General features: G+C 36.3%; 1 protein-coding gene across 1 annotated transcript in view; it reads left to right on the forward strand.

The window, feature by feature from the left end:
- Nucleotides 1–772: 772 nt before the first annotated feature.
- LOC121321863 (cGMP-dependent protein kinase 1) overlaps nucleotides 773–12511 on the forward strand; it is a 168897-nt gene continuing 157158 nt past the window's right edge. The window contains exon 1 of the mRNA XM_041261161.1: nucleotides 773–1466. Within this exon, the coding sequence (XP_041117095.1) occupies nucleotides 1201–1466 (266 nt within the window). The 5' untranslated portion in view covers nucleotides 773–1200. The remainder of the gene's footprint in view (nucleotides 1467–12511) is intronic.

The following is a 12511-nucleotide window of genomic DNA, read 5'->3' on the forward strand; positions in this document are numbered from 1 at the left end:
ATGTTATGGGCTTTAAAAACAACGTGCATGTATGAAGATGCACTAGCTTTAAATTCAGACCTAAATGTCTTAAAACAGACACCTCGTATAATTACATGGAGGGCCAAGTTTAATTTTGTCGACATAGCTACTAGTCCTAAACTTAACTGCAAGCAAATAAACAGCAGCAGCCTTCCATGTTGAAAGCAGTTTAAGCAAAGGAGGTAAATTAGCTGTATTTCCTATAATTTATAAAATACTCTTTGTCAATGGGTTTGCTGTCGTAAAATACACGCCAGCCTTTAAAAATTAAATTGTACTCTGTACCGTGTCCAGTGATAAACTACTGGCACTCACATAGGAGCTAGTGATAAAAATGAAAGCAAGCATTTCTTATGACAAATTCCACTTTTACAACGGCTATTTCTGTACCTCCGTGAGAAGAGATTCTACGCCAACTAGTGAGAAGAGTTTCTTGCACATGATCTGTCAGAAGAAAAAAAAAAAAGAAACGCAACGAATCGAAGTTTGTAATTATTTCAGACGATTAGAATGCCTTCACGGCAGCCAATTTAACACATAGCGTTTGAGTTCTGTGTTTTAATGGGAACACGCTTCTTCTGACCCGTGCATTGTAGTCTCAGAATATTACTAAGAGATCTGAAAACATTCAAGAACTGGATCCAGTTACAGAGCACTGCGTCACCCTTCGGATCACATGGTAATTGCTGCTATTTCAAGGAGCAAGTCTGGGACTGAGAGGCACAAAGCTTTTTTTCTTCTTCTTTGCCATCACTTTGTATTGGTGTGTAATAGACACCGGCACCGCTGATAGTGGTACCGATGCTGCTCTGTTCGAACACTTCGCTCAATACTTTCTCTCAGCTTGCTCGAAGTGACTCTTACAGTCTCGGGAAAGGAGGGCAGCTCTAATTGGTTTCTCAATGAAAGATAATCACCAGCTCCCCAGAGAATCTGTGGATTAGCACTCAGCATAGATACATCACTGGCTTTTTTAGACATCTCATATCCTTTCCTTGATTTTTCAGTCCATTCAGCAATAAGAATAGGTGGATCGACCAATTGTCACATTAGTGACAGGTCTACCCCTTTGAAGAAAGAGGGCTTGATCACACGGATTCAACCTGATCTCAAGGTGTGCGTGCGTGTGTGTTTGCTGGTTGCAACAACAACAACAAAAAAGTTTGAACAGTTTCGAAAATGAGTGATCTGGAAGAGGACTTTGCCAAAATATTGATGCTAAAGGAAGAGAGGATAAATGACTTGGAGAGACGTTTGGCTGAGAAGGAGGAACAGGTTCATGAAATGAAACGGAAACTGCACAAATACCAGTCGGTGTTGCCTGTCACTCAGATCATGGGACCCAGGACCAGACGGGCTCAGGGAATTTCAGCGGAGCCCCAGAGCTTTAGATCCTTCCAAGACCTCACCAGACAGCCCTTTAGAAAATGCACAAAGTCTGAGAGGTAGGGGCATTTTACCTAAAGACGTATTGCAGACATATTGCATAGTTGCCCGGTATGACCTTTTTACCAGTAATAAAAAAAAAAAATAGTTTAAAAACTTGCTTCTCAAGAATATATGTAAATAATCCGATATCTATGGTAATACATTAACTAACACCTAGCTATACAAAATGTATGAACTGTATTTTTGTTCTCCGTTTTATTTCAGATAGTTTATATAGCTTAAAAAACAAAAAGCAACTCGATTGCTGCTGCCCAGTATATTTAAAAACATCAGGGCAAAATTACTCCCCGCTTTGCCTGTCTTGTCTTCCTAAATTGACTTAATGTTCCTGATAAAAAAACTTAAAAAAAAAAACAAACAAAAAAAAAACGATGATGCAGCTTTAGGAGAAAATAACCCAAGACATCAGTGAGTTTCATTGATCTGATCCATCATTAAATCCCCACTGGAAATTAAGTAGAGGAAGTACAAGACATTATCGGCTTTTAGTAGCTGGAAGCTGAGAGCAGAAATGCGTTTTAAAGGATATTTAATACTCCATTAAAAATTGTTTTGTGTGGTCAGTCTAATACATTTTCTTTTTTTCTGCTGCTGTTTTACATATCTATTTTGTATTTACTGGAGTGTTCGTTTGTCCATTTACGTTAGTAGGCTACATATCTAAGGCTAGCGCAGATAAGAGCCACTTCAAAAAGAAAACCCAGCCACAGGAGTGGTGACAAAACAGCTGTATTTGAAATCGCTGCAACGTCATCAGTTTCCATGGAGATTGGTGATATTAGAAAAACTGAATAGACGTGAAAGGGCACTTTTCTGTAAGGGGCTGATGTGCCTGTTTATTACAGAAGTGTTCGTCATAAAGAGACATAATGATTGTTTTTGTTGGCATTCAGGTGTGCATAATGTTTTAATTTGGCGTAACTTCTTGCTAGAAACAGATATCATTACGAGGACAAAGGGTGATTTCTTATTAAAAACTGGGTATATCAAAAGCGATATGCTATTGCACGCCCTAATGTAGAATGTGAACGTGGATAGCTGACTCTTTAACACACACACACACACACACACACACACACACACACACACACACACACACACACACACACACACATATATATATATATATATATATATATATATATATATATATATATATATATATATATATATATATATATATATATATGTTTACACAGATTTGGCTGCAAACGTAACTGACAGATACATGCAGACATCATTTTCAACTTAATGTATTAACAATGCATTACATGTACATTACTTTGTAAAAAAACAAACAAACAAACAAACAAAAAAACCCAGTAACAACATAAAAAAAAAAAACAGGGATAGGGCCTTTTTTTTAGCCCTTTGCCCGTTTTTTATGAGTAGCCATGCTATTGTTTATTTATTTATTTTTATTTTTATTTTTTATATAGAAGTCCAGTTGTACAAAGTCACGATGGTGTTTTTACACAGTAGTGAGTAGACCGTTTATTGAGTGATTTGAGAGGCTGCAATAACACTGCCTGGAGCTTATAAGAGACAGCTGTTAAAGCTACAATACTTTCAAATTCATTGTAGCCCTACTCCATTAGTGCAAAATGGGGTGCATTCGATTTTAATCTCTTAGGCCAGCTTTCATCTGTGCAGGGTTAGTTTTCTGTTAATTTAGCAACTTATTTCTCATATGCAGATACAAGAGTATCAATAGAAAAGACCTAGCACCATTTAAAACTTATAGGCCTACCTTTACCTAATTGTTCCTCCTTAATATATCCCTGGCTTTTGCAAAGCCCCACATACAAATTGCAATACAAACTTTATTATGGCAAAGTTTAAACAGGGTGTAGAACTGCTTGTAGAAAATGTAACATTATGATATGACATAAATGATAGTAAGAATAATTTGCATTACAAATACATATTTTGACATCAACTCCTTGACAACTGTAACGGCAAATAACGGCTAATTGAATGCATAATGAAGCAGACGCTGCAGTGCTTGAAAGTTTAGGGACCCCTATAAAACCACAGATTGTTGGAGGGTTCATTTACCACTTGCCCTTCTCGAGTTACACAAGGTGAAAATGTGACAGCTGTCCATGTAAACTGACAGTGCTTTGCGGATAGGGGTCAGCTTTCCAACGTTAGGCATATAGATAAGTCATCCTTCCGGCACAAATGCAGTTTCTAAAACGGTTGATAAATATTTGATGCCGGTTGGAGCCTAAATGACTTTTTTTTTTCTTTTTCCGGTAAACTTTAATCTAAAGTGGAGGCAAGTGAAGTGAAGGCATCTATCAGAAGTATTTGAAATAATTAATGGGCCTTAACAATATATATATATATATATATATATATATATATATATATATATATATATATATATATATATATACTATATCGTTATAATATATATATAATTATATATATATGTTCTCGCTAGTTATATATTTTAACGATATTTATATAATTAAGAAAAAAATGAATACACTTCAAGGCAAGATCTTGCTCATGCACCATTATAGGAATTTTTAACGATTTTAACTTTGTTTTGCACAATTGATTGTTGCTACTATGCTGGTATTTGTATGAAATTTAAGCGTGTCCAATCATTTAAAAAGCGTATGTATTTACTGTACACACTCTAGATATCCAATGTTTCATAAGGGCTTCTCATAAAGTTGTCATTGTTATGTTTTTTAAAGTAGGGCCTACTGGAAATTCTTGTTCTTTTTTTAAAAAAATAGCTGCATGCGAGTACATCACCAGTGAGATAAGAAGGATACGAAGAATATATTTTAGAGCAAATATTCTTGTAGTATGTTCTACTGCTGATGGCTTTGGTCGCTCCCTGTGTGCAGGTGTAATTCGTTTACTGGTATCTTAAAGTAACTTCACGAACATATTAAAAACATCCATATCAGAAAGTAAAATAATAACTGGACAGTACACGCTGCAAGGTCATAGGGAAAGGTACACTTCAACACGAGGTTGTATTATTTTTCTACATATTGCTTTTGTTATACAAAAAGTACCCACACGGTGGCAGTAATGTTTCATACTTTACCATGTTGCTTTAATGATCACCATTAAGGAGCATTCCTGTTAAATATGTAATCTATAGCCCATATTTTACTAACAATTAGTAATCGAAGTATTTGGGGCCTTTTTTCACAAAAAATAATAACTTGTCGGCCTTAAGATGTACTAACAGGTAACGTGTCTTGGATTTGAGTGGGGTAAGGGCTAATGTATGATGCTTAGGTGCAATGCAGATGTCTCAAGGGCAGAGCTAATTACTCATCATTTATGATTTAGAATTCCCAAAGCAAAGGTCTTTTACTCTCGCTGTCTGTTGCAGACTGACGTGATCATTTCTAGGGATATCCCTGAGATCTTAACATGGTGTGCAGTGAAGTCATGTGGTACTGGAAAAAAATAAAATGTATTGGCTTAATCTATGATGATGCACTTTGAATCTCATTTATCAGCAAACATTTCCGCAGCGTTGGCTCAGATTGTACACTTCATATAACTAACTACAGTGCCTGCAGTTTTAATTGCTGGATGGACCTGGTTAAATGAAATTATTACACTATGTAACACAATTTTTGTTCCTGGGTAGTAAGTGTTATTTCCTAATTGCTTATTTCTCAGAAGTATAGAAAATGGCTATTATTCCCCACAAACTTTGCTTTAGTGACCAGGACAGTGATATTTCAAAATATCACTATTTCCAATGGGAAAACGGGCAAAGGTGTGTCTTTTTGTTCACATAAAGTCAGGATGATTTACAGTATAATCGTAAATCTCGAAAAACTACTCACTTCTAAATCTTTTGTAGTCATTTTTGTATTACTTTAGTATAAATACATGTTAATTTGGATTCATATGTTGTTTTTTTCTGACTTTATGTGAATGAAAAGACACACATTTGCCCGTTTTCCCACTGGAAATAGTGATATTTTGAAATATCACTGTCCTGGTCACAAAAGCAAAGTTTGTGGGGAATAATAGCCATTTTCTATACTCTTGAGGCATAAGCAATTAGGAAATTACACTTACTACCCAGGAACAAAAAAAAAAAAAAAAAAAAAAAATTGTTACACGGTGTTATTTTTCAAGATGCTACAAATACCAGATCAAAATACTTGAAAAAGTACATTACGGTTTCATTGCCCATAACAAAATAATGCTGTCTCAAGTACCTTCGATGCCTGAAAGGTTGTAGGAAATGAGTAATGCATTAAGACAAACAGCATTAGCAATGTACCTTGTGGGTTCTGTTATTTTTGCAACTAAACTTACACCTACATATGCATTTTCTCTTGTTCAGATCTGCAAGTGGTCGAGTTTAAAACAGTTTGTTCCATTAGTGTTAGTATTTGGCACCAGAGTGCAGGCTTATTCATCACATTGCAAGGTTATTGAGCAATAGATCCTGTTTCTTTTGATCTGAATCGGATGACCTAGTGAAGGAAGTTAAAAAAAACAAAAACAACAAAATGACATTTAAAACCCTACATTTAAGGGTCTTTCAAGGGCATGGACCGAGGATGGAAATATTGTTTATGGATTATTATATTCATTAATTGCAGGTGTACCATGGTTATATGGTACCATATATACCATATATATATATATAATATATATATAATATATATATAGTATATATGATATATATATATAAGTACCAAATCTCATCATTTATCTGGTTAGAGTAGTGATAATTGAGGCTTGAAAATCAAATTTCTTACCCAAGCATTATACACTGGCCCCCTTGTGAGATCCTTTTTCTCCTTTAATTCAGATAGCTTTTTTATGCAGCAATATAGATTAATTATTAGCAATTATTACATTTATGCTTTATTTCTATGAAGGATTTTTAATTCTCTACCAAGTGAATGATACGGTACACTGTTTATCAAGCCAACACATCCAGGAACCATCCTTCTGCTCACATCAGTTTTTATCCCACACTTCATAAAAGAACGTACGCAGCCAATAGGATCTATTTTACATCAAAACTAACGTTGTTTGCTCATTTTAGGGGCCACGTGGAAACGAGTGTAACTTTATTTTACACAAACACTGCAGATTATAATTTACATTCTTTGAAAGCAGTCTGGCAGAATGATGAACAAAAACTACACATCACAGTTCATAACAAACAGCAAATTAATAACTCTAGGCATTTGTCCCAAGTTTCCGTCATCACTTACAGCTTTTTTTTGGCTGTGGATTGTAGAGGATGAAATGAGGTGAAAATGTTATTTTCCAGAAAAGCTTGAGAACAGAACTGTGATGTGCCATTTGCTCCACTGTTACATACATACAGTGATATAAAAACCTTCAGGGAAGGTCGACCCCTTTGAAGTAAAGAAAGAAATGCATGTTACTGCTGTTGTCAGCTTTAGATAAAGTCAGTTATTTAAGGGTGGCAGTGGTTGTCATTTCACTTTATTACAATGTCACAGTTTGAGAAAGGAATCCGCTATATGGGAGTATTTCTCAAAGCTTTTCATAGAGTAATCTCTTTAATGGAGAATACCTTATATATGAACAAGCTGTTTGTGTCCCTTCATTTGTGAGATACATCCTGAGAACCATCCATGCTTGTGTTTCCTTGTAGGTGCACACAGTGAGTGAAAGTGAATTACTGCCCCATTTACTAACAGACAACATATTAATTTATGTGCAAAGTATTTGGTTAATTTACATACCATACCGTCCACACTACATGTATTGTGAGCGATAAATTAGTGTGCATGATAATGTCCGAGACTTACCCGTGTCCACCGTGATATCAAAAGCACCGCAGTCCAGGCTTACCTTTTGATCAATAGCTATAGTGAAGGTGTTGGTGACTTACGTTGACCGAAAATGAGCGATCAAAACAGTCACAGCACTCGGCAAGGGACAGGCAGAGGCATCTTAGAGTGAAACTGCACTACTTCCCTTTTAATTTGAACATGTATTCCTTGTCTGGTGTAAAACAAAACAAAAAAAGCTTTTTTTTTTTCCTTTCTCCTTTAATGCATAAAAAAAAAGTAATGCTGTGCAATTGCGTATTATTTTTTTTTCTGCTTACTAGAGAAAGATTGACTGATGAGACGTTGTCTCTATTTTCCTCCTTGTCAGCATTGCCACCCTGTATAGTAAACCTGTCCACTGTTAGGGAAATTTAATATAATTCCACCTGAGCTTTAGCAGGGCTTTTTTTGTGTAAATTGCAGTTTATTAACTAGGTTGCAGTTAAAGCTGAATGACATAGTTTAAAATAAACAGGGTGTAAAACATACGGCTGGCGGGCTAATATTTGGTGGCCGGCCCATTACTTCATAAAATTGCATTGGTGTAATGACTACTGTATCGTTTTGAAATTCTTTAAAACAACCCGCCTCTTTAATATAACACATGTTCAATATGTGCAGTTTTCATTGTATAAGCGACATTCACATTAAGCCAATCATAGCTCACAGAGAAAGTAAAATAGCCAATCAAATAGCACACAGGATCCGTTTCCTCACTCCTACATAATTTTGATTAGAATAGCGAAGTGAAGGCTTGTTTAGCACTTGGATATCCGTTACCCAGATACAAGTCAGCGGCATTTTAGCGCCCTTGTATTAATAATAAAATAAATTCCTATTATATACAGTATATGGAACAAGTTAATGAATACACTTACCCGCCACATGCGATTTCCGTCACCAGTTTTCTGATACAAAGCCCATGGCTGCGTTCCTAAATTCAACGCTGAGAAGCAACAACTCTTAAAATCGCTCCTAAACTACTGGATATGTCAGTGCTGACTGTATCTTACTTTGTGTAAAATTTAAAGTCAGTAGCGAAAAAGTAATTGGAGATGTCATGGAAGCGAAAGGTGGAGGAGAACACAGAAGATTCCAAAATTGGTAGCCAGTAGATAATTTTTCCACTGAATAATTTTGAGGGCAAGGCAACATGTCTGATTTGCAGTGCAACGGTTGCAGTTTATGAAAGATTATACCATACAGTGTCACCATGATACGCTACACAAAGCAACATATTTTGTGTTTACTGGAAGAAGCTATGGAGTCTCAATGAAAGGAAAGGACTTTTTTTCAAATTCAAGAAGCCATGAAAAGTGCAGAATTACCTTGGAAGAAACTACTGGTAGGATTACAGCAGAGGATGCACCATGACGCAGCAAAGAGTGGATTGGCTAGCGCTGCAGCAGAGGGCTGGAAAAAATTAAAGAAAGAAATGCAGAAGGAACTATTTTTCTTACACTGGATTCTGCATCAAAAGGCATTATGTGGAAAGGTTGCAGAACTAGAACACGTAACAAGCATTGTTATCAAGTGTCCTGACAAGTCATAAAAAAGTACATTTAAAAAGTGTTCGTATTTTCACAGCTTGTCAGTGTCTTTTATATCAGTGCTGTTAAAAACTTTATATTTTAGAATATCAATGAAATATTGAGATATATATATAAGATGAAATATAAGCTGCTTCTAGTTAATGTGCTTTGTGTGAAGTAGTATATTTTAATATGTTGGCTTAAATACAATTTATTTTCACATACATTATAGTGTGTGTGTGTGTGTGTGTGTGTGTGTGTGTGTGTGTGTGTGTGGGTGTGTGGGTGTGTGTGTGGGTGTGGGTGTGGATGTGGGTGTGGGTGCGCGCGCACGCGCGTACAGTGGCTCTCAAAAGTATTTACCCCCCTTGGACGTTTCCACATTTTATTGTGTTACAACCTGGAATGAAAATGGATTTAATTAGGAGGTTTTCCCACTGATCAACACAAAAAAGTCCAGAATGTCAAAGTGAAAAATAAAATCTACAAATTGTTCTAAATTAATTACAAATATAAAACAGAAAATAATTGATTGCATAAGTATTCAACCCCTTTGCTATGACACACCTAAATAAGCTCTAGTGCAACCAATTGTCTTTAGAAGTCACATAATTAGTTGAATGGAGTCCATCTGTGTGCAATTAAGGTGTTTCGTTAAACTCACCTGTCTCTGGGAGGTCCCACAGTTGGTTAGTACATTTCCTAACAAAAACTACATCATGAAGACGAAGGAACATTCAAAGCAAATCCAAAATAAGGTTCTTCAAAAGCACAGGGGTAGGATATAAGAACATTTACAAGGCACTGAATATACCCCGGAGCACAGTAAAGTCCATTATTAAGAAATGGAGAGAATATGGCACAACTATGAATCTGTCTAGAACAGGCCATCCTCAAAAACTGAGTATCAGAGCGAGAAGGGTACTAGTCAGGGAGGCCACCAAGATGCCTATGGCAACTCTAAATGAGTTACAGTGTTCCACGGCTGAGCTGGGAGACACTGTGCATAGGGCAACAATAGCCTGGGTGCTTCACAAAACTAGCCTTTATGGGAGTAGCAAAAAGAAAGCCATTGTTGAAGAAAATTCACATCAAATCTCAGCTAAAGTTTGCCAGAAGGCGTGTGGGAGACTCTGAGAACAAGTGGAAGAAGATTCTATGGTCTGATGAGACCAAAATAGAGCTTTTTGGCCTCAACGCTGAGCGCTATGTTTGGCGCAAGCCTAACACCGCACATCATCCTGAGAACACCATCCCTGCCGTGAAGCATGGTGGTGGCAGCATCATGCTATGGGAATGCTTCTCTGCGTCAGGGCCTAGAAAGCTTGTGAAGATAGAGGGCAAAATGGATGCAGCAAAGTACAAAGAAATCCCGGAGGAAAACCTGCTGAAGTCTGCAAGAGACCTGGGACTTGGGAGAAGATTCATCTTCCAGCAGGACAATGATCCCAAACATACAGCCAAAGCGACACTGGAGTGGCTTAAAAACAAAAAGGTCCATGTCCTGGAGTGGCCCAGTCAAAGCCTGGACCTCAATCCAATGGAGAATATGTGCAAAGAGTTGAAAATTGCTGTTCACCAAAGGTCCCCATCCAACTTTAAGGAGCTTGAGCAATTTTGCAAAGAGGAATGGGGAAAAATTGCAGTGTCCAGATGTGCAAAGCTGGTAGAGACTTATCCAAATAGACTCATGGCTGTAATTGTTACCAAAGGTGAATACTTATGCAATCAATTATTTTCTGTTTTATATTTGTAATTAATTTAGAACAATTTTACTTTTCATTTTGACATTTTGATTCAATGTTGTAACACAATAAAATGTGGAAAAGTCTAAGGGGGGGGGGGGGGGGGGGGGGGGGGATACTTTTGAGAGCCAGTGTGCAAGGAGTTGTCATGTCGTCAGACACCTATAAATACCTCCAATGTTTTCATTCAAACACAGGCTCCCTTGAGAAAGATATGTACAACATATCGAAACATTGGGCAGCTGGCTCTTTGAGCTAATATATATATACACACACACACACACACACACACACATTTATGATATATTTTTTTTTTTTATGGTGCGGCCCACCAAGTGAACAGTCTTAACTTAAATTGTCTTTGCTGCCCTTTTCTGTTCTAACAAATTTTCATAAGCAAGTAATTCAGCAAGATTTATTTCCATTTTGTGAATCAGTGAATCAAACGAACACTAAACTGAATGAATCAAATGAATAGTCAGTAAAAAGAATCAAACTGCACATCACTAGTTTTCAGGCCAGAAAAAAAAGGTTTAAACAGCACGACTATCAGTGGTTAAAGCCTGGTGTCCAAACAAACTACTTATCACTCGCTTTAATGTGCACAATACAATTATCGCCCTTTAGTAAATGCGGTGTGAATGAAGCTCATCTTATTATTTAGAGCGGGGTACCTCTTTTAAATACATTATCATGCATTACCATACAAATCACATATTCATTCTGACTACCATAGTATGGCACAATAAAATTTGCGTGCACCATAATATGTTCACTATTTCGTGCGATAATGAATACAATTGCAATAGTAAATATGGAAATCATTACCGTGCACAGTAATTGCAATTATCGTGCACCATAAAGTTTAGCTCCCTTTCGTAAATGATGCCCATAGTGTCTTATATCTGTTTCGATCTTACTTTAAGTGCTTGTTAAATCTTAATGATTGTGTTAACATATGTAGTAATTCAAAGGTGTTGTTTTCCCATAAAATATACACCAATTACACCTTTTAATACCCCCTCATTGATTTGCAATGTGCCTGCTATTCACACAAGTTCTTTGCATTTATTACGCTCATGGTATATGATTAAGATAGCCTGAGGGGTGCATTTAACACCTTTTCACAGCAACAATAAAATGATGCTTCAAAGCTTTGAGTTGTTGAATGCACACTTTTCAGTGAGGTACCAGTGTGTTGCAAATAGTAATGGGGATGGAGGAGAAAACTCTTAAGAGGGCAAAAATACGCTGGATCGTTTGCACAAGCTTTGCTCTTACCATATAACACAAAACCCAGATGCCATTTTATCTCATGCTGTTCTACAGTGCATCCTGTGGTTGTTGACACATTAAAGCTTTGTACTCCAAGCTTGTAACTTAAGTCGAATACATCTCCGATAATAAAGGTTAAACTAAAACAAAGTTTAGCATGTTTCTAGGCTAACAAACAGCAAAACATATAATTAAACTTAACTCGAAATGCAGAAGCAAGGACGATTTAAACTTATGGAATTGGTAAAAGCAAGTATATTGTCTTAAAATCAACTGACCAAATGTATATCAAGTAGTGTTACAAAAGTTATTTTAAAAGGCTGCATTAACTCCATAAGAAGGTGTTCTTATGAGATTTTTTCATTAAAGAGGATTGACCATGGGCCGTAGAAATCCATGCTTAGGTGTTTTTATTATATTAACTTGAAACAGACAGCCACATTCACCAAAATAAAAAAAAAAAATGTAAAAGACTGAAAGCTAATACGTTAATTTGGTAAATATTATATATTACTTTTCCAATCAAATTATTTACAGCAAGTACCAGCTTTAAATATTGTCTTCACTGGAAGCTAAACACACGTTTAATGGATCTAATGTTATACATTTAACTTTTTGGCTTTCTAGCTGAACTGATAGCTAATGTTAGAAGGGGAAGTTAAAATACAAT

Source organism: Polyodon spathula, chromosome 10 (assembly GCF_017654505.1).
Source record: "Polyodon spathula isolate WHYD16114869_AA chromosome 10, ASM1765450v1, whole genome shotgun sequence".
Lineage (NCBI taxonomy): Eukaryota > Metazoa > Chordata > Actinopteri > Acipenseriformes > Polyodontidae > Polyodon > Polyodon spathula.